This window comes from Macaca thibetana, chromosome X, assembly GCF_024542745.1.
Source record: "Macaca thibetana thibetana isolate TM-01 chromosome X, ASM2454274v1, whole genome shotgun sequence".
Classification (NCBI taxonomy): Eukaryota; Metazoa; Chordata; class Mammalia; order Primates; family Cercopithecidae; genus Macaca; species Macaca thibetana.
The window spans coordinates 80,480,973-80,505,408 of NC_065598.1; the positions used below are offsets into that span (position 1 = coordinate 80,480,973).

The window sequence follows — 24,436 nt, forward strand, 5'->3', positions numbered from 1 at the left end:
AGGGCAAAACAGAAGAACTATTTAGTTAGTTCAAAAAGATGAATTATTCTTTATATTTGATGGGGGGAATTTTCCCTTCAAGTTTATAAAATGTAGTTCCTTGTATGTATTTAGGATTGACACTAAATGTGAAGTTTGAAACACATGAATAAAGTACACACAAAAGAGAAAATTGCCTAGTATGAAATAAAAATATGTACGGATATTAATTTTCTTAGCTTTGATAACCTCTTTCATAGGAGAAATACTAGTTTAAAAAGGAGAATTCCATTTATTTTTTCTTTTTAACACTTTTTTATTTTTAATTTTTGTGGGTATATGTTAGGTGTATATATTTACGAGGTGCATGAAACATTTTGGTACAGGCATGCAAAGCATAATAATCACATCATGGAACACTGAGTATCCATCCCTTCAAGCATTTATCTTTTGTGTTACAAACTGTCCAATTATGCTCTTTTAGTGAATTTATAATGTACAATTAAATTATTATTGACTCTAGCACCCAATTTGTCATTACATCATAACGTTGAAAATTGATTGCTATAATTCAGAAAAGATAAAGAATGGCAATTGCTTACTAAAGTTTCTTAAAATTGTCATGGAATCTCTCTATTTTCTACCTATGAACACTTAACAAATTGAAAATGCAGAAGCTTTTCTTTTACAATAATCTTAGCCACTAGTGTTTGTGAAAATGATGGTATGAGTAGAAGGAGGAAAACACCAGTCTCCGCAGGATGATTTCTGCTTCATTTGGGTCATAAAAGCTGGAGAAGAGTGAAGAAAAAAAAGGCAGAAACCAAGTTTCTATTTATCTTCAACTTCTTTTGCACCCTTTTTGAGAGAAATGAGTGATTACAAAATGTGCAAAGATAAAGGTAAAATAATATGTTATGTGAATATTGGAAGTATGTGAGATTTTATTGCAAACCAAAGCTAAACTATTTCCTCTTTGGATATTCCTCAAAAGTAGAAGGCACTGGAAAAATGATTCAATGTATAAATACAATGCTAATGGGTTTATTACATTTTTACAGAATCATAGATAATTGAATTAATCTTAGAGTCCGCTATGGTCTGAATATTTGTCTCCCCTACTCCAAATTAACATGTTAAATTCCCAACCCCCAAGGTAATAGTGTTAAGAGGTGGGGCCTTTTGGAGGTAAATAGATAATAAGAATGGATCTCTCATAAATAACATTAGTGCTTTTATAAAGGAGACCCCAGAGAGATTCCTTGCCCCTTCTGCCATGTGAGGTTACAGCAAAAAGATAGCTGTCTAGAAAGTGGGCTGTCCGGCCGGGCGCGGTGGCTCAAGCCTGTAATCCCAGCACTTTGGGAGGCCGAGATGGGCGGATCACGAGGTCAGGAGATCGAGACCATTCTGGCTAACACAGTGAAACCCCGTCTCTACTAAGAAATAAAAAAATAGCCGGGCGAGATGGCAGCGCCTGTAGTCCCAGCTACTTGGGAGGCTGAGGCCGGAGAATGGCGTGAACCCGGGAGGCGGAGCTTGCAGTGAGCTGAGATCCGGCCACTGCACTCCAGCCTGGGCTACAGAACGAGACTCCGTCTCAAAAAAAAAAAAAAAAAAAAAAAGAAAGTGGGCTGTCCATACTTTGGACCTTCCAGCACCTTGGTCCTTGATTCCTCAGACTCCAGAACAATTAAGAATAAATTTATGCTGTTTATAAGACAGCCAATCTAAAATATTTTACTATAGCAGGTTGTGATAGTTAATTTTATGTGTCAGTTTAACTGAGCTAAATGTTTCCCAGATAGCTGGCAAAACATTATTTCTAGGTGTGTCCCTGAGATTGTTACTGGCAGAAATCAGAAGTTGAGTGTATAGACTGTTAAGAAGATCACTTTTACCAGTGTGAGTGGGTATCATACAATCTGCTGAGCGCCTAAAGTGTCCATCCTCTTTTTGCATAAAAATATCAGGTATATGAACCATACCACTCTGCAAGTTTCCCAGTTGGTTTTGTAAGTGTTTTCATAATGGTCTTCCTTAAACTGCATCATATCAATTGTTTTATTTCATTGAGGTATTGTTTCCAGTTCTTTGCTTCAGATCTTCTTCACCCTGAACTCTCCCTTCTACATTCCAGCTATCAATTATGTGAAGGGTATTTTTTCACTGTTTCGGATTAAACACCCCTACTTTAAAATATTTAGCTTTTTCAACCATTTTATATGAACAATGGACAAGTTATTTTATCGCTCTAGGCCTCAGATTATTTATGTGCAAAATCAGGAAAATGATTTCCAAATTCTTTACTTTCCTGAATAATAAATTTCCCACCAGAATGGTCACAAATCTAAAAATAATAGTAGTATCTTTTCAACCAGAACGACTATGTATTAACAACACAAACATAATAGCTATTAAAAATGAGTACTCTAAAGCCCTGTACATTTCTAAGTATATTTCTATTAAACAATATGAAACTATATTCTAAACTTTTATTTTAAATGTATGGTATTATACATTTGTTAGTTCATGTATGCTATACATAGAGGGTACACTTTTCTGTTAGATATTCATTCATTCATTCCACATATATTACTGAAAATTTACTATGTACCAAACACTGTTTCTGGTGCTTGGGATGCAGTGGTAAATATAATAGATATAGCCTTTTCCTCAGGGAACTTAAATGTATAAATATAGATGATAAACAACAGAAATGTATATGTACAGGTGATAAACAAGTAGAAAACAAACATAAATTATAAAATTTGACCAAGTGTTATGGATAAAAAGTACATGCTAGAATATTTAGCTGCAATGACATAGTGTTGTAAAGGTTTTTCCAAATTTACCTGATCTTAAGAATAATTTGCGGAAGGGAAACATATAGATTCTCTGGGCCTTTCTTGCAAATTCTGATTCAGTAGGTCTAGAATAGGGTGATCTATATTTTTAAGAAGTATCCAAGTTATTTCTTACAGTAAAGCATACACTAGTAAGGTAGAACTGGAAATAATGTTAGATTGGGAATAAGAGACTTGGCCTCTACCTACTATGGGAAAGCTAATCTGGCTCCATTTTACAGATAGATAGATAGATAGATAGATAGATAGATAGATAGATAGGCATTGAACTCAACCCCAAGGTGCCTTCCAGCTCTAAATCAATGTATGTAATAGATAATAGGGTGTTTGCCATATACTGTATAAACACTGTTCCATTTAAAGGCACTTCAAATCTAGCCATGTTCCTTTGAAAATAAATATAATCTAAAATATAAAAACATAAAGTTGTTTTCTATGAACTGTATTTAAGTCCTGCAAAATGTATCTCAAACATTAAAATATGTTGTTTCTATCAATATTTGACCATGCAAAGGTACACTTTAATGTTTGTCCACTATAACCCTAATGCAGATGGAAAGGACAGGCATTAAACTGAATCGTACCAAGGCGGAGGAGGGGGGAACTAACTGTCCTCGAGGACTTAGCAGTGCTTCCAACTTAGAGTCCGCATGTAATGCCTCAAAATATTTCTCCAATGTATTATTCTCATTTAGGAATAATTGATCACAGTAAATTTCAATTTCCTCGAGAGAGATGCATTTTTCCCATGGCACTTAGAAAAGTTCTGGCACATAATAGGTGTTCAGTTTACCTTTGCTAAATGAGTAAGTCGGTAAATAGGCACTAACCTGGAAATGACATTTCAAGATGAAGAAAAACATGCACATAATTAACAATCATTGTTAAGGTCAAAGAAAAAATATACCAACTTTGCTTCCTATACTTCTTAGAAGTATAAGACAAAAAAAAATCTGAAACTTTCAAATCATACTGTAAGTAATGGTTAACTAGACACCCTAAGGTGGAGTTCATTTTGGTGATTAGTAATTAGAAGGTATATTAGACTTAAAAACTTAAAAATAGTTTTTCCTGAAATCTCAAGAACATATGTTGCAAACATATTCTCCTTTGGAATAATTTATCACATGTTACAGAAGAGGTCCTCTTACAACGTATCACCTCCAAATTTTCTTTCTGCCATGAGCATTCTAGTATGTGAAAATCATGAGAAATAAAAGGATAGTGAGCAGCTCCTTATTCTTTCATCTAATATGAGTTTAAACAAATATTAAGCAAGAAGAAAATGGTAAAATTCTTCTTCCTTTTTTGCATATTAAGATCTTTGTGTAGGAATAAGAAACTCAGCATATAGTAATGCCTAAGGGGGAGCTGATGTTAATAGTTTTGGCCATTTTTACAGTCAGTGTGCCTAAAATCCCTTGATATCAGAGATAACCCTAGCCAGGAATCCTGTGGATATCTTATCTTTATTTTAGGAGTGTATGTTTTTAAAGAGATTCTGTCCCTGTCTCCTCTCTTGTAGTATGGGTGTCTCAAGGAGACTCTATGGCTGTCCATAGAACCTGAACATTGTTGCCATGGCACAAGGTACTTATTAGTACCAGGGGCATATTTTTTAAAAAGTGAAAAACTCAGTAGAAAAGTTGGAGAATAAATTAAGGGATATCTTACTGAAAGTAGAGCAAGAGGAAAAACAGATTGGAAGTGGAAATCTTAGAGTAACAGTTATAGTCCAGGTGCATAAAATAACCAATTCAGTTGGAGCAGATCAGAAAATTCCAGGAGATATTTCTTTAAGATGATGGAATTATTATACTACCAAATGTGTATGAATGTGTTGAGTGGAGACTTATGCAACTGGGAAAGTGTTTATTTTTTTTTTATTTTTTATTTTTTTTTTGAGACGGAGTCTCGCTGTGTCTCCCAGGCTGGAGTGCAGTGGCGTGATCTCGGCTCACTGCAAGCTCCGCCTCCCGGGTTCACGCCATTCTCCCGCCTCAGCCTCCCAAGTAGCTGAGACTACAGGCGCCCGCCACCACGCCCGGCTAGTTTTTTGTATTTTTAGTAGAGACGGGGTTTCACCATGTTAGCCAGGATAGTCTCGATCTCCTGACCTTGTGATCCACCCGCCTCGGCCTCCCAAAGTGCTGGGATTACAGGCTTGAGCCACCGCGCCCGGCGGGAAAGGGTTTAAAGATAAATTAGTAGTAAGTACCTAGAAAATAACTCAAGCAAACATATGAATATCAAAAATATAAATTAAGTAAATTATGAACTACAGGGAAACAAAACAATGCTAAGTTATACAGAAAAGGAAAAAATGATGTTTCACTACATAATTCAAATGTGTAAAGCATTTACATAGTCATAATAATGAATACCCAGCTGACCAAAGTTATAGGAGGATGAGGAGAGAGGAATTATGCGTGTAAGTGAAAGAATCAATGAGGAAATCTTGAAATAGATTTTTTAAAAGCTTTGCATTTCACAGTGAAAAATCAATAGACAATGCCTAACATTGAACAAATCGGGAAGTTGCAATGTAAACATATGAGAGAGACTGCTGTCTATTCCCCATATTTGTCCTCACCTCCCAGAAGAATAGAAGGTTTAGCTGGACACATGATTGCTCACAGTAAAATCACATTTGCAGCTTCTCTTGTAGTTTTGTATGACCATGTGACTAATCTTTAGCCAATGGGATACAAATGAAAGGATCTCATGGTAGTTTCCAGAAATTCTTGTTAAAAGACAGCTGGTAAACACCCTTTGCCCTTTATTCTTCTCCCTCTCTGTCATGCTGCCTCGAGTATGTATGCTATCATTTTGTACCTTGATAAAAAGGGCCACATCATAGGGACAGTAGAATGGAAAGTGGAAGGCATCAGGGTTTCTGTGGACATTGTAGAGACAAACTACCATGCTAGCTGTAAATTGCATACTCATGGACTTATATATGGAATTGAAACATCTCATCTAAGCCATTGTTACTTTTAGATCTTTTAAATACTTAGAGCTAAACCTAATTCTAATTAATACAACACATCATTCATAGATGAAAGTAAATACTGAAGGAAATATCTAAAAGTGGAAAGTGCTTCGACTTAGGCTATTGCAAAATGGTAGGAAGGAAGGAGTGAGGAATGTTGGTTTTGTAGCAAATTCTACAGAACTTGACTTCCTAAGCTATATACATATATAAATTTGATTAAAAAATAAAAATGACAATGACAACAAGAACACATGCTCTTCATTTCCCTATTTTTGGCTGTTGCTTAGGCTCCTCATACTATGATCCTACTCCAATTCCTCTTCGGCCATTTTTTTTTCTTGTGTCATCCCTCTTGCTAGACTCTGAGCTCCTTAAAATAGAAATAATGTCTAATGCACTTCTCTCTCCTTGTTAGTATACTTTAACACATAGCAGCATGCTCAACAAACACAGTATTGAATTTAATTTTCCATCTGGACTCTAACAAGAAAAAGCAAGACTCTGAACAGGGCAGTACTTATTTTGAGAATAGTATTTATTTTCAGAAATCTATACTCTAAAAATTATCTCTATATTGCTCTTTTCTTCATATATATATGAGATAAGAGCTGGAGTCTCATTAGGTTGTCCTAATGAGAGAGACTGCTGTCTATTCCCCATATTTGTGCTCATCTTCCAGAATAATAGAAGGTTTAGCTGGGCACATGGTTTCTCACAGTAAAATCACATTTGCAGCTTCTCTTGTAGTTTGGTATGAACATGTGACTAATCTTTAGCCAATGGGATACTGACTTGAACTCTTGGGCTCAAGTGATCCTTCTGAGTGGCTGGGACTACAGATGTGTACTACAAAGCCTGGCTCTTTGTCACTTCTTCTTTAATGTAATTCCCTTTTGATCTACTGAGATGATCTTCCAGTGTGTGTACTGGTGTCAACCTACACTTGCTCACAAGCGTCAACTGTTAGCATCTCTTCCCAACTCTATGTTGAGTGAGACATGGAATCAGCTGTGGTAGGAATCTTTACACCACGGAAATCAGCAAATGCTATTAATTAAGGCTTTTTTTCTCTTAAAGAATTGATTGTTAAATACTTACCAGCACTACCACTTTCAAAATTTTATACCAACATCTTTTAAATGGAACATAAACTACTGTTCTGATGATTGATCATTATGATTTTAATATTTTATTTTATTTTATTTTAAGTTCCAGGATAAATGTGTAGGATGTGCAGGTTTGTTACAAAGGTAAATGTGTGCCGTGGTAGGGGTTTGCTGCACTTATCAACCCATGAACTAGATATTAAGCCTTGTATGCATTAGCTATTTATCCTGTTGCTCTCCCTTCCCCCACCCCCCAACAGGCCCCAGTGTGTGTTGCTCCCCTCCCTGTGTCCATGTGTTCTCATTGTTCAGCTCCCACTTATAAGTGAGAACACGTGGTGTTTGGTTTTCTGTTCCTGTGTTAGTTTGCCGAGGATAATGGCTTCCAGCTTCATCCATGGCCCTGCAAAGGACATGATCTCATTCCTTTTTATGGCTGCATAGTATTTCACGGTATATATGTATCACATTTTCTTTATCCAGTCTATCACTGATGGACATGTGGGCTGCTTCCATGTCCTTGCTATTGTGAATAGTGCTGCAATGAACATACGTGTGCATGTATCTTTATAATAGGATGATTTATAATCCATTGGGTATATGCCCAGTTATGGGATTGCTGGGTCAAATGGTATTTCTGGTTTTAAGTCTTTGAGGAATCACCATGCTGTTTTTCACAATGGTTGGATTAAAGACTTAAATGTAAAACCCAAAACTATAAAAACCTTAGAAAAAATCTAGGCAATACCATTCAGGACTTGGGCATGGGCAAAAGATTTTATGACAAAAATATCAAAAGTAATTGCAATAAAAGCAAAAATTGACAAATGGGATCTAATTAAACAAAAGAGTTTCTTCATAGCAAAAGAAACTATCATCAGAGTGAATAGAAAACTTACAAAAAGAGAAAATTTTTACAATCTACCCATCTGACTAAGGTCTAATATACACAATCTATAAGGAATTTAAACAATTTTACAAGTAAAAATCAAACAACCCCATTAAAAATTGGGCAAAGGACATGAACAGAGAGTTCTCAAGAGAAGAAATTTAAGCAGACAACAAACATGAGAAAAAGCTCAGCATCACTAATCTTTAGAGAAATGCAAATTAAAACCACAATGAAATACCATCTGACGCCAATCAGAATGGCAATTATTAAAAAGTCAAAAAACAACAGATGCTGGCAACGCTGTGCAAAATAGGAACACTTTTACACTGTAGGTGGGAATGTAAAATAATTTTTTATCTATCATTCATTATATGAGATATATTTCAATTCACCTCAGGCAATTTTTAAACAATGTTATTGAGATATTTTTAAAACACCACACAATTCATTTATTTAATGTGTACAATTAAAATGTTTTCAACATATTCACAGAGCTGTGCACCAGTCACCACTATCTAATCTGGAACATTTTGATCATGCCAAAAATAAACCCCATACATATTAGCAGTCATTTCCCATCCCTCCCTACCCCCAGCTCCTGGCATTACTAACCTACTTTCTGTCTCTAGAGTGTGCCTAACGTGGACACTTCATATAAATGAAATAATACAATATGTGGTCTTTTGCAATGGGTTTCCTTCATTTAGCATAATGTTTTTAAGGTTCATCCATTATATAGCATGTATTAATATTTCATTCCTTTATATGGCTCTATAAGAGTCCATTATATGCATATACTCAGATGTTGTCTATTCATTCACTTGGTGGATGTTTGGGCTGTTTCCGTTTGGATATTATGGAAAACTCTGTTATGAATATCAGTGTACAACTTTTTGAGTTGGACATACATTTTTTATTCTTTTGAGTGGAGTGAAATCCATTCCAGCAGTGGAATTTTTGGTCATATGAGAACTTAGTGTTAAACTTTTTGAGGATTGTTGTCAAACTTGCTAAAATATTTTACATTCTTACCAGCAACGTATAAGGGTAACAATTTATCCATATCCTGGCCAAAACTCATTATTATCTACCTTTTATGTTAATATTGTTAGAGTGGGTAAATGGCACCTTGTAATTTTTATTTCCATTTCCATAATGACTAATGCTGTTGAACATATTTTCAGGTAAATATTGGCAATATGTATATCTTTTTAAGAGAAATGTCTATTCAGTTCCTTTGCCTATTTTTAAAATTGGGTTATTTGCATTTTTATTATTGACTTGTAATTGTTCTTTACATACTTTAATACAAATTCCTTATCAGATATATAATTTCAAAATATTATCTCCTATTCTGTGGGTTATGTTTTCACTTTATTGCTAGTATTGCTTAGAGCACCTCATGTAAGATTTTAAAGCTTTCATTTATGCCACTCAGTAACCACAGCATGAAAATTATAGAAAATGTCTTACCCGAACTATTTCACAGTCAACATTTAATTCAGTTGCAACAGCTTCAATTTTCTCTCTACAAACAGAGCCCAGGCTAGTCATGCCATTGTCCCAATACTTCTTAAGGGTGGCTAAGTCTCGGTCACTGAACTGAGTGCGGTCCTGTAGCTGAAAAACACATTTTTAAATTGTTTTGAATTTTTAAGTTTAGAATAATCAAAGGTAATAATATTACAAAGAGAAACATCAGGGTGAGATGTGCTACAATAGTAGCAACATTTATTTCACACTTCTTATTCTGTCCTCCCGTTCTGAAAATAAGCATTTTTATTTTTTAAATTTCCATAACAATACAGTGTGCTAGGAGGAAATGCATAGAATTTTTGAACTGATAGCAATTAAACAATGGTGATTTAAAATAGTTTTAATAACACAAGTAATACATGTTCATTGTATAAAATACAGGTAAAAATAAGATACTTTAAATCACTTACAAATTAGAAATAATGCTTGTTAACATTGTAATGTATATTCTTTTAAACTTTTTTCTATAATACAGATATTTACATTCACATACTAAACACAAAAAAGCAAAGACAGGCTTACATTAATGTACTGTCTTTTGATAAGTTAATCTAGATTTGCCATACAAATCTAGGTGTTAGTTTCCTACTGATGTTATAATTAATTAAAAATGTAAATAAGAGAAAAGTAAGGAGATAACGTAGCCCTAAAATCATATTTATGGCCTCATCAAGTTTCATAATAAGCCTACCCTTTTTGTCCTTAGGTTTTCCTTATTCAATAAACTATCGGATTTACATGTTGTTTTATTTCAATGAATTCTCAGTATCCCTAGGAAGTAAATTAGAAATGTGATAGAATAATGACCTCTACTTTGGAAAAGCTAGGTCAAAGAACTCATTCAACAGGGCACAGAGAGTCCATGGCAGAGCTATAAATAGAAACATCTGAGTTTTTCTAGTTGTTGTTATCCCAGTGAAGTCTCAAATTATTTTCAGAGACGGTGGAAAAATCTAAACACGGGCTTTAATTAAAAATATATACAGCAAAGCCCTGTGTATGTGCTTCTGATGAAACAGAGAGACAAAAAATGAGAGAGACAGAGAGAGAGAGAGAGAGAGAGAAAGAGAGAGAGACTGTGAGAGTGAGTCTGGGACAGCTGTTGCAATTCACGGCTTGAGGTATGGAGTTCTGTTGTGTTCTTCTGCCTAAGATGATATGATCAAGTCCCACACAGAGGCTAGCCCTCAAATACCCCTCAGACATACAATACTTTCAACATTTCCTTTCTAACTGAAATTTAAAATGAAACTTCCTAAATTAGATTCTGGAAACAGTGGAAAATAATATACACAACATATAAAACATGACTTAATAAAAAGGGTTACTATCGTTAAAACTGATGTAATACTAAACAACAGTTGCAAATGTGCTTCTTTTAAAGCTACAAGCTTTTGAATAGTAAATTTAGCCTCCAAAAGGAAAAAAAAATATGAATTCTTGGTTTACTACCAAGGAAGTGAAGTTAAATTGAATATTTAAAGCATGCTTTTTCATAAGATATATCATATTTTGTGTGTGTGCTAATAAATTTCATTATCACCTAAATCTGTTCTCTCCTACTTAAAAAGTCCCTGACGAGTAACAGTTATTGTAAGTACTAATACTAAATTACATGTTTCCAATAAATGGATCAAAACAGGCCATCTAATTTCTTTTTTTTTTTTAATTAATAAGACTAATTCTCTAGTTATTTACAACATAAAAATCACATTTGGTGTTCAGCCAACATTGATTGCACAATAGTTGCAGAGCTAAAATTCTTAGAATAAAACAGAGAGCAAGATAAATTATAGTAAGATTCTATGTAGATTCAAATAATTCATCAAAATAGCCAGTATAAATATTCCCATTATTTTCCTTTACATCATGTTCTCCAGTGCAAGCTAACATACATTACTGTCACAATAGAAGTGATAATGAACACAACGCTGAACACACTCAGCTAATTAATTTGTAATTCATTTAGAGGACATTGAAACATGATTCATTCTTTAAACCGAACTAAATAAAACCTGATTTCATTTGTTGGAAATGTGCTGAGGTCTTAGCACTAGCAATGCTAAAGGCAACCTATTATGACAATGCCTATTTAGGAGAAGCATGTAGGGGAAGAGCAGTTATTTTTAAAGTTCCTAAGAGCATATTTTTACTAAGAAAATAAATAAGGTAATACAAGTCAATTCGCAGTAAAACTGTGAATACTCATTTAGAGAAGGAAAAAAAAGTGGACTTTTACAAAAGAAGATGAATTTTTCCCTAGGGAAGCTTGAAGTTGAAGTCAGTTTTGTTTTTCTATTGGACTCTCAAACCACTTTCACTGTACAAAGCATCATGAAACCTAAACCTGTGGCTGAGGTGAAGGAGACAGGCGATTATCTTGTTGATTTTGTGAAAAGAGTAGTATTCCAATAACCCAGGCAATCTAGGTGAAAGATGAGACTTTGGCCAAGTAACCAGATAACTGTACTTAACAACAAGTGACTTCACTTGGCTTATATTGCAATGTATAATAATAGACAGAAATCTTCTGTCATTTTATCAGCCTCAACGACACTTCTAAGAGTTTGGCTCTTTGTTTTTCTTTTATAAATAACATTAAATGACACCACTGATATAGGGGTGCAGAGTTTCCTGTTTTAAGTATGTATCTCGGTTAAATGAGGAGCTGAGTTATATATTTGTACTTAAATGAAACTGCTTTGAAATGACTATTAAAAATCTGTAATTCAACACTGCCCTTTTAAGTGCAGTGTTGAATTAGTGCCAAACAATTGGCATGATACTACAAATCTAAACTTTTCCAGTTAATACTGTGTGTTAGAGATTTTTCTAAATCATCAAAAACACATATGCCTCAGTCTTTTTTTAGTGACAAAAGCGCAATATGACATCAACCTTCCTAACAAAATTTTAAATGTACAATTCAGTATTGTTACTTATAGGCACAATGTTGTACAGCAGATCTCTAGAAGTTTTTTGTGTTTTTTTAATTTTTTAATTTTTTTTTATTATTTTTTTTTTTGAGACAGAGTCTCGCTCTGTCGCTCAGACTGGAGTGCAGTGGTCCGATCTTGGCTCACTGCCACCTCTGGATTCAAGCCGATTCTCCTGCCCCAGCCTCCCCCGTAGCCGGGACTACAGGCGCCTGCCACCAAGCCCGGCTAATTTTTTGGATTTTTAGTAGAGAAGGGGTTTCACTGGCTATTCATCTTTTATAACTGAAATTTTATACCCGTGGAACAGCAAACTCCCCATTTCCCCCTCCCCCCAGTTCCTAGAAACCACTTTTCTGCTCTCTGGTTCTGAGTTTGACTACTTTAGATTCCTCATATAAATGGGATCAAGAAGTATCAGTCTTTCTGTGCCTAGCTTACTTCACTTAACAAAATGACTTCCTGGTTCATCCATGTTGTCCTGTATGGCAGGATTTCCTTCCTTTTTAAGGTTAAATAAAATTCCATTGTATGTATAAGAAACATTTTCTCTGGTTTTTTGTTGTTGTTGTTGTTGTTGTTGTTGTTGTTTTCCTCTATGGACTTTTAGGTTTTTCCATATTTTGGCTATTGTGAATAACGCTACAGTAAACATTGGAGGGCAGATATTTTCTTGATATCCTGATTTCTTTTTTTTTTTTCAATACCAGATGTGAGATTGGTGGGTAATATGGTAATTCTATTTTTAATTTTTTGTGTACCTCAGTGTTTTTAACTGCTACATTGCGCTACATCATCTGGGCACTCCACACTTGAGTTACAGTTACCTATTGATGGACATTATATGTGATGTGAAATTCCTAGCAGTGTGTTTTGATCACCTCCTCTGCTTCCCATTGGTGAGGAAGGGATTTTTGACCTAAAGTCATTGGGATGGTCAAAACCATGACACCCAACACTAGATAGATGAGATCAACAGTAGTGTATTAGTCACATATACTCACAGGCTGAGGACATTTTATGACATGCAGAGCCACATGGGGCTACACTTAGGGATAGAGTAAACAAGCAGGGTCTGTGGGAGGCAAGCTTTGTAGTAACAAGAAGGTGGTGTAACTCCTTGTTCCCAAAGGAGGATGTGATTGGTCTGTTTGAATCATTCTGTGGACTAGCAGAGAACTGAGGGACTCAGAAATAAACAGGCATTGTGTTTGGTGCCTATGATATAAAGAGCTATTTGAATAGTGTATTTTATCTGCAGGAACACAATGGGGAGGTCCATTCGAGGGTCTCCCAGTTTTCCCTGGATGTCAATATGTGCAGAATATGAGGCCTTAATTTTAGACCTTAGACCACAAAGTGTGATTAGTGAGCCTAAAAGTATGTGCATTTAAATTAATAAGCTAGGTATTGATGGAATATATCTCAAAATAATTAGAGCTATTTATGACAAACCCACAGTCAATATCATACTGAATGGGCAAAAGCTGGAAGCATTCTCTTTGAAAACCAGCACAAGAAAGGATGCCCTCTCTCACCACTCCTATTCAACATAGTATTGGAAGTTCTGGACAGGACAATCAGGCAAGAGAAAGAAATATATTGTATTCAAATAGGAAGAGAGGGAGTCAAATTGTCTCTTTTTGCAGATGACATGATTGTATATTTAGAAAACCCCATTGTCTCAGCCCAAAATCTCCTTAAGCTGATAAGCAACTTCAGCAAAGTCTCAGGATACAAAATCAATGTGCAAAAATCACAAGCATTCCTATACACCAATAATAGACAGAGAGTCAAATCATGAGTGAACTCCCATTCACAATTGTTACAAAGAGAATAAAATACATAGGAATAGAACTTACAAGGGATGTGAAGGACCTGTTCAAGGAAAACTACAAACCACTGCTCAAGGAAATAAGAGAGGATGCAAACAAATGGAAAAATATTCCACACTCATGGATAGGAAGAATCAATATTGTGAAAATGGCCATAGCACCCAAAGTAATTTATAGACTCAATAGTATTCCCATCAAGCTGCCATTGACTTTCTTCACAGAATTAGTAAAAACTACTTTAAATTGTATATGGAAGCAAAAAAGAGCACATATAGCCAAGAAAATCCTAAGCAAAAAGAAAAAAACTGGAGGCATAATGCTACCTGACTTCAAACTATACTACAAGGCTACAGTAAGCAAAACGGCATGGTACTGGTACCAAAACAAACATATAGACCAATGGAACAGAAAAGAGGCCTCATAAATAATACCAAACATCTACAACCATCTGGTCTTTGACAAACCTGACAAAAACAAGTTATGGGGAAATGGTGCCCTTTTTTTTTTTTGAGATGGAGTCTCGCTCTGTCACCCAGGCTGGAGTGCAGTGGCCGAATCTCAGCTCACTGCAAGCTCCGCCTCCCGGGTTCACGCCATTCTCCTGCCTCAGCCTCCCGAGTAGCTGGGACTACAGGCGTCCACCACCTCGCCTGGTTAGTTTTTTTTTTTTTTTTTTTTGTATTTTTTTAGTAGAGACAGGGTTTCACCGTGTTAGCCAGGATGGTTTCAATCTCCTGACCTCATGATCCGCCTGTCTCAGCCTCCCAAAGTGCTGGGATTACAGGCTGGAGCCACCATGCCCAGCCGATGCCCTATATAATAGATGGTGTTGGGAAAACTTGCTAGCCATATGCAGAAAACTGAAACTGGAACCCTTCCTTACACCTTATACAAAAAATAACTCAAGATGGATTAAAGACTTAAACGTAAGACCTAAAACTATAAAAACCCTAGAAGAAAACCTAGGCAATACCATTCAGGACTTGAGCATGGGCAAAGACTTCATGACTAAAACACCAAAAGCAATGGCAACAAAAGCCAAAACTGACAAATGGAATCTAATTAAACTAAAGAGCTTCTGCACAGCAAAAGAAACTATCCTCAAAGTGAACAGGCAACCTACAGAATGGGCAGAAAATTTTTGCAATCTATCCATCTAACCAAAGGCTAATATCCAGAATCTACAAAGAACTTAAACAAATTTACAAGAAAAAATCAAACAACCCCATCAAAAAGTCGGTGAAGGATATAAATAAACACTTCTCAAAAGAAGACATTTATGCAGCCAACAAATATATTTTAAAAAGCTCATCATCTCTGGTCATTAGAGAAATGCAAATCAAAACCACAATGAGATACCATCTCACACCAGTTAGAATGGCGATCATTAAAAATTCAGGAAACAGTAGATGCTGCAAAGGATGTGGAGAAATAGGAACACTTTTACACTGGTGGTGGGAGTGTAAATTAGTTCAACCATTGTGGAAGACAGTGTGGCAGTTCCTCAAGGATCTAGAACTAGAAATAACATTTGACCCAGCAATCCCATTACTTGGTATATACCCAAAGGTTTTTAAAATCATTCTACTATAAAGACACATACACACTTATGTTTATTGCAGCACTGTTCACAGTAGCAAAGACTTGGAACCAACCCAAATGTCCATCAATGATAGACTGTTAAGAACATGTGGCACATATACTATAGAATACTATGCAGCCATAAAAAAGATGAGTTCATGTCCTTTGCGGGACATGGATGAAGCTGGAAACCATCATTCTCAGCAAAGTAACGCAGGAACAGAAAACCAAACACTGCATGTTCTCACTCATAAATGGGAGTTGAACAATGAGAACACATGGACACAGGGAGGGGAACATCACACACCAAGGCCTGTTGTGGGGTGGGAGGAGCAGGGAGGGATAGCATCAGGAAAAATACCCAATGTAGATGACGGGTTGATAGGTGCAGCAAACCACCATGGCATGCGTATACCTATGTAACAAATCTGCACATTCTGCACACATATCCCAGAACTTAAAGTATAATTTTAAAAATTAAATAAATATTGTCAAACTGCCTTTGAATGAAGGCAGAAATGCATGATGGTCCCTTTTTTCCTCTATCTTTTTAAATATTAAGTTTTATTCTACTGTGTAATTTTTGCCAATTTAGTGAAAACATAGCTTCTTATTTTGTTTTCTTGAAGCATAAGGAGGATTAATCATTTTGTATGCTTATTGAACATATGCATTTATTTTCATGTTAAATGCTCATTTAAAGAATCTTCGCTTTCTTTCTTCTTTATTTTTAAAATTTCTATACTCCTAGTGAGAAGAACTGTACTAAACATGTGTTCAAGTGTTATCTTTTTTACACAATGATATTTTAATCACATTGAGTACATTTTTATTATTAGCAAAGTTTTACAATTTTAAATTGTGTATGTGACTTTTAGAAAATCTTATGTTCCATATATTGTTTCATTCAATTTATTTATTAACACAGTTTCTATCTCCAGTGAAAATGGCTTGTTAACTATATGAGGTGCAATATGAGGTCCTCAAAAGTAATCCTCTTATGTGACTTTTTCTGGGAAGAAAATTAATTTGACTGATGTATTTTTCAAATTGTGGTAAATATACGTAACATTTGCCATTATAAACACTTTTCAATGTAAAGTTCAGTAGTGTTAAGTACAGTTACACTGTTGTGCCACCCATCTCTAGAACTTTTTCATATCCATTAAACCAGCAGTCCCCAACCTTTTTGGCACTAGGGACCAATTTCATGGAAGACAATATTTCCATGGATGAGGGAGGGTTGCCTAGGAGGATAGTTTCAGGATGAAACTGTTTTACCTCACATCAGCAGGCATTAATTAGATTCTCAGAAGGAGTGCACAACCTAGATCCTTTGCATGCACAGTTCACAATAGGGTTCCCGCTCCTACGATAATCGAGTGCCGCCACTGATCTGTCAGGAGGCAGAGCTCAGGCATTAATGATCGTTTGCTTGCTGCTCACCTCCTGCTGTGTGGACTCGTACCAGTCCGTGGCTCATGGAGTGGGAACCCCTGCAATAAACTACCCATTTTCCCTCCCCCAACCCCAAGCAATGACCATTCTATTAAACCTTCCTTAGTTTAACCAACGTCCCAGCTCAACAATCAGGCAAGAGGAATTCCCTCATAACCCGGGCTTTTTGTTCAGTTCCAGTCTTCAATTAAATAGATGAGGCCCATTCGCATTAGGAAGGGCAATCTACTTAACTCAATCTACCGATTTATATGTTAATCTAATTCAGAAACATCCTCACGGACACACCCAGAATCATGTTTGACTAGTACCCTGCAGCAAAGTTCTGGAATTGAACAGCAATCTGCTGCAAGCTCCTGCAATATGGCACCTGGTTGGCTGCCCACTTTCACCATATCTAATGTTAACTTCCTACAGCGATTAAGCACCAGTTATATGTCTCCATTGTTTAGTGATAGGAAAATTATGGAGAGTTTGGTTAAAAAATAAATCAAAATAGGAAACCCACAAGAAAATGTAATTTGAAAGAATTCTATTGTTGATACAATAGAATAAATTTGTAGATGTCTTCGAATGGCCAGATATAATAAGACAGCACAGCAGCTGTTGAGACAGAAAGAAGTGGGAGTCAAAGAATTTTACAAAAAGAGGGTAGTCATAGTAATAAACTAGGTAGTTCAGCACTAAGGAAAATTTGCATAATTTTCCTTGCATAGCTCTCACAATCTTAAGCCAACATCAGAAAGTGCTGTTACATTTTAAAATATTAAGTATTTTTTGGCATCATGTATAGTCATCAGGTTACCCATGTATATATTTTATATGCAATTTTAAGACATGATTAAAATAACTTTTGCATAACCTTAAATGAAAAGAAAAATCAGTGGTAAACCTTTCACTATATAGGATCATTTTGTCAGCTGGCCATTTAACATTATTTAGTATCTACTAGGCATGTGGTACATAAGTACATAGCAAGTTTACATTTGATTTCACTAAAAGTGATGTTTGACCAAGAATTCTGTAATATAAGTTTGAAACCTGGCAGAGTTTTGCATTTTGCATTTTAAATTCTTTCATTTAATCTCATAGCATTGTATAAGTTCTTTTTTGTTCCTACAGTTTAAAAAATATTTTAATCTTACAGATCTAAAGTACAACAAAGAACTAAAAAGGAAAATTGTTCTTGTAAAATGTAAACTCTCAAAGGTTTATCATAGGTATGCTTTAGTTGTGTTCTTATCTGTGAATGGGAAAGCTTCTGCAATGTGTATAGAACAATTATGATCACAAAAATTCAGAACTTGACTTATAGCAGGTGAGAGACAAGGCCGTTTAAATTAATAAAATGTTTATATAACAGAAAATTATCCTGCCATCTCCATCTCTACCCCTAAATCCCCCCAGGTGCTAAAAAGTTATAATTACTTTGAAAATGTATATAAAATACTCATAGTTTTAAACTGATAGTGTTAAGATAACCCATGTCATTAAATTGTCTAAATATAGAAATATTTTCTTTGTATTAAAATATGTCATTTTTAATAACTTGTGGGTTAATTCATAAAAGCTGATGTTTTGATAATAGATTAAAACAAAACAACAAAACACATAGTTATTTTCCGAAGAAGAAGACATAGTTTAGGGAAAAGTCATGACTTAGCAAACAGGATGTACCTAACTTACTCATGTTTGAAAGAATGAAGAACAGATCTGTTTTGAAGAGCAGCACTTTTGATAGGAAACGTTGCTCCAAATAGGCTTCTATACATGTTTGGAAACACAAGGATCTGGTAGGGAATGTGGGTAGGCAGACATTTAGTTCAGAGTCTTGACACATTGAAAATTGTGATAAAAGAATACAGGTATTTAAAAATACGAATTGAAAAGTACATTTGAATCACTTCGAACAAACTGTTTTTCTTAAGGAAGAAAAACAGTTTTTGGCTTAGGAAGCAGAACAAGATGGCAGAATAGAAGGCTCGACTGATCATCCCCCCAAAAGGACACTAATTTAACAACTGGAGATTATTATTTAACAACTGGAGATCACCTGCTAGGCCCTAGCTCCCAGACATTAGTAGACATGGCCTGTGCCAGAAGGGACCTGTTGCCTTGAAGAAAAGGACCTAGTGCTGCAAGGAATTAATCCTGGAGAAGCAGAGATATGTTACCTTTCAGACAGAGAATGGAAAGTAGCTGTGTTGAAGAAACTCAAAGAAATTCAAGCTAATACAGAGAAGAAATTCAGAATCCTATCAGATAAATTTAACGAATATACTGAAATAATTAAAATGACTCAAGCAGAAATTCCAGAGCTGAAAATGCAATTGATATACCAAAGAATGCATCAGAATTCTCTAACAACAGAATGGATCAAGCAGAACGAAGAAATAGTGAGCTTGAAGACATGTTATTTAATAATACACAGTTAGAGGGACAAAAGGGAAAAAAAAAAAAACAATGAAGCACAAACATAGGATCTAGAAAATAGACTCAAAAGGGCAAATCTAAGAGTTATTGGCCTTAAAGAGAGGGTAGATAAAGACATAGGGATATAAAGGTTATTCAAAGGGATAATATCAGAAAACTTCCTGATCCTAGAGAATGATATCAATATCCAAGCACAAAAAGATTATGAATCATCAACCAGATTTAACCCAAAGAAGACTACCTCAAGGCATTTGCTAATCAAACACCCAAACATAGATGATAAAGAAACAATCCTAAGAGCAGCAAGAGAAAAGAAACAAATGACAACAATGAAGCTCCCAGGCATCTGGCAGCAGACTTTTCAGTGGAAACCTTACAGACCAGGAGAGAGTGGCATGACACATTTAAAGGGCTGAAGAAAAAAAAAAAAATCACTTTTGACCTAGCATAGTATATCCAGCGAAAATTCCCTGCAAACATAAGGAAATAAAGACATTCCCAGACAAACAAAATCTGAGGGTTTCATTAATACCAGACCCATTCTGTAAGAAGTGTTAAAGGGAATACTTCAATCAGAAAGAAAATAATGTAAATAAGCAATAAGTAATCGCTTTAATCACTCACAGGTAATAGTAAGTACACAGAAACACACAGAATATTATAACACCATATATTTGGAGTACAAACTACCCTTACCCTAAGTAGAAAGACTACATGATAAACTGATTGAAAATAATAACTACAAAACCTTTTTAAGACATAGACAGTACAATAAAATACAATTAGAAACAAAAAGTTAAAAAGCAAGAGAACAAACTTAAGGTGTAGAATATATATTAGTTTTCTTTTGTTTGTTTGTTTATGCAAATAGTGTTACATTGTTATAAGGTAAAAATAATGGGTTACAAGATAGCACTTGCAAGCCTCATGGTAACCTCAAACAGAAAAGCACATAACAGATACACAAAAAATAAAAAGCAAGAAACTAAATCATCTTACCAGACAAAATCACTTTCTCTAGAGGAAGAAAGGTATGAAAGGAAGAAAGGAAGAGAAGACAGCAAAACAAACAGAAAACAAATAACAGAATGGCAGGAGTAAGTCCTTACTTATTGATAATAACAATGTAAATGGACTAAACTCTCCAACAAAAAGACATAGATGACTGAATGGATGAAAAATCAAGATGCATTTCATTAATCTGTTGTTTACAAGAAACACACTTCACCTATAAAGACACACATAGACTGAAAATAAAGAGATGGCAAAAGATGTTTAATACCAATGGAAACCAAAAGAGTAGGAGTTGCTATACTTATATCAGACAAAGTAGATTTCAAGACAAAAGCTGTATGAAGAAACAAAGAAGGTCACTATGTAATAATAAAGGGGTCAATTTAGCAAAAGGATGTAACAATTATATATATAATCAAATTATATATAATCAAATTTGGTTGTATATATATAATTAAACCCGGAACACCCATATAAATCTGAAATATTATTAGAGCTAAAGAGAGAGATAGGTCACAATAAAATAATAGCTGGAGACTTCAACACCCCACTTTCAGCATTGGACAGGTCTTTCAGACAGAAAATCAACAAAGAAACATTAGACTTGATCTGCCCTATACACCAAATGGATCTAATAGATATTTACAGAACATTTAATCAAAGAGCTGCAGAATACACAATCTTAAAACATTCAAAAAAATGAAATAATATCAAGCATCATCTCTGACCACAAAGGAATAAAACTAGATATCAATAGCAAGAGGAATTTTGTAAATTATACAAATACAAAGAAAATAAACAATATGCTTCTGAATAACCAGTAGGTCAATAAAGAAATTAAGAAGAAACTTTAAAATTTTTTGAAACAAATAATAGAAACAAAACATATCAAAATCTATGAGATACAGAACAGCGGTACCAAGAGGGAAGTTTTGGCGATAATTGCCTACCTCAGAAAAGGTAAAAACTGTCAAATACACAATCTACTAATGCATCTTAAAGAACTAGAAAAGCAAGAAAAATCCAGACCCCAAATTAGTAGAAGAAAATAAATAATAAAGATATAACCAAAAATGAAATTGAAATGAAGAAAACAATACGTCAATGAAACAAAGCGTTGTTTTTATTTTTTGAAAACTTAAGCAACAATGACCAACCTTTAGCGACACTAACAAAGAAAAAAAGAGATAAGATACAAATAAATAAATCAGAAATGAAAAAGAAGACAGTACAACTCATACAGCAGAAATTCAAAAGATCACTAGTGGCTACAATGAACAACTATAAGCCAACAAATTGAAAATTCTAGCAGAAATGTACAAATTCCTACACACATACAACCTACAAAGATTGAGCCACAAAGATATCCAAAACCCGAACAGACCAATAACAAGTAATGGGATCAAAGCCGTAATAAAAAGTCTCCCAACAAAAATAAACTCCAGGACCCAATGGTTTCACTACTGAATTCTAGCAAACATTTAATAAAGACCTAATAACAATCCTAGTTAAACTATTCCAATAAATAGAGGAAGAGAAAATACTTCCAAACTCATTTTATGAAGTCAGTATTATGATATCAAAACCAGATAAAGACACCTCAAAAAAAAAAAGAAAAAAAGAAAATTCCAAATCAGTATCTCTGTCTCTGATGAATATCGACGTAAACATCCTCAAAAAATACTAGCAAAGAGAATTCAACCAAATATTAGAAATATCATTCATCCTGACCATGTGAGATTTATTTCTGGTATGCAAGCATGGTTCAACATATGCAAGTCAATCTATGTGATGCATTACACCAACAGAATGAAAGGTAAAGACTTTATGATTATGCCAATTAATGCTAAAAAAGCACTGATAAAATTCAACATTGCTTCATGACAAAAAAAAAAAAATCACAAAACCAGGGATAAAAGAAACATACCTCAACATAATAAAAGGTATATATGACACTCAGCTAGTATCATATTGAATGGGAAGAAAAGACAGCCCTTTCTCAGAGATCTTGAAAACAATAAGGGTGCCACTTTCACCACAGTTATGCAATATACTACTGGAAGTTCTAGGAAGAGCAATGAGAAAAGAGAAAAAATAAAGGGCATGAATATAGGAAAGGGAGATGTCAAATTATCCTTCTTTGCAAATGATATGATCTTATATTTGGAAAAATTTAAAGACTACACACAAAACATTTAGAACTGATGAATTCAGTGAAGTTGCAGGATACAAAATCAACATACAAAAATCAGTGGCATTTCTATATGTCAACAGTGAGCAATCTGAATAAGAAATTAAAAAGGAATCCCATTTACAATAGCCACAAATAAAATTAAATACGTAAGAATTAACCAAAGAAGTTAAAGATCTCTATAATGAAAACCATAAAACACTGATGAAAGAAATTGAAGAGGACACCACAAAATGGAGAAGTATTCCATGTTCATGGGTTGAAAGAATTAATAATGTTAAAATTTCCATACTCAGCAAAGCAATCTACAGATTCAGTATAATCACTATCTAAATACCAGGGACATTCTTCACAGAGAAAATAACTATCATAACATTTATATAGACTCACAAAGACCCAGAATATCCAAAGCTATTTTAGGCAAAAATAACGAAACTGGAGGAATTATGTCATGTGCCTTCAAATTATACTACAGAGCTATAGTAACCAAAACAGCATGATCTGGCATAAGAAATAGACATGTAGAGCAATGGAATAAAATAGAGAACCCAGAAACAAATCCAATCCACACACCTACAGTAAACTCATTCCCACAAAGGTGCCAAAAACATACACTGGGGAGAAAAACAGTCTCTTCAATAACTGGATATTCATATGTGGAAGAATAAAACTAGACTCCCATTATTTGCCTTATACAAAAATCAAAGCAAAATGGCCTTAAACATTTAGTCTATAACCTCAGACTATTAAACTACTACAGTAAAACACTGGCAACAACCTTCAGGACATTGGACTGGGCAAAAATACCCCATAATACCCCACGAGCACAGACAATCGAAGCAAAACTGAGCAACTGGGATCATGTCAAGTTAAAAACCTTCTGTACAACAAAGAAAACAACAAAATGAAAAGACAACCCATAGAAGGAGCAAATATTTGCAAACTGCCCATCTGGCAAGGGATTAATAACCAGAACATATAAGAAGTTCAAACAACTTTATAGAAAAAAATCTAACAATCCAATTAAAAATGGGCAAAAGATTTGAATAGATATTTTTCAGAACACATACAAATGGCAAACAGACATACGAAAAGGTTCTCAACATCACTGATCCTCAGAGAAATGCAAATCAAAACTACAATGAGACATTATCTTACCTCAGCTAAAGTGGCTTGTATCCAAAGATAGGTAATAACAAATTCTGGCAAGGATATGGAGAAACGGGAACCATTGTGTTCCCCTTTCTGTTAGTGGAAATGCAAATTAGTGCAAACACTATGGAGAACAGTTTGGAGGACTGTTAGAAAACTAAAAATATAGGTACCATATGATCCAGCAATCCCTTTTGAGAATATACTTAATTCTCTTTTGAGAATATACTCAAAAGAAAGGAAATCGGTATATCTAAAAGATATCTGCACTCCCATGTTTGTTGCAGCAGTTTACAATAGCCAAAATTTGGAAGCAACCTAAGTGTCCATCAACAGATGAATGGATAAAGAAAATGTAGTACATACACACAATGCGGTACTAGTTAGCTATAAAAAGTATAAGATTCAGTGATTTGCAAGAACATGAATAGAACTGGAGGTCATTATGTCAAGTGAAATAA

The 24,436-nt window shown here is 34.7% G+C and overlaps 1 protein-coding gene across 3 annotated transcripts in view; it reads right to left on the reverse strand.

The window, feature by feature from the left end:
* Nucleotides 1-24,436, reverse strand: part of HDX (highly divergent homeobox) — a 193,890-nt gene that overhangs the window by 36,211 nt on the left and 133,243 nt on the right. For all 3 annotated transcript variants that reach the window (XM_050776348.1, XM_050776345.1, XM_050776347.1), the window contains one exon: nt 9,313-9,459. In XM_050776348.1, the coding sequence (XP_050632305.1) occupies nt 9,313-9,459 (147 nt within the window). The remainder of the gene's footprint in view (nt 1-9,312; nt 9,460-24,436) is intronic.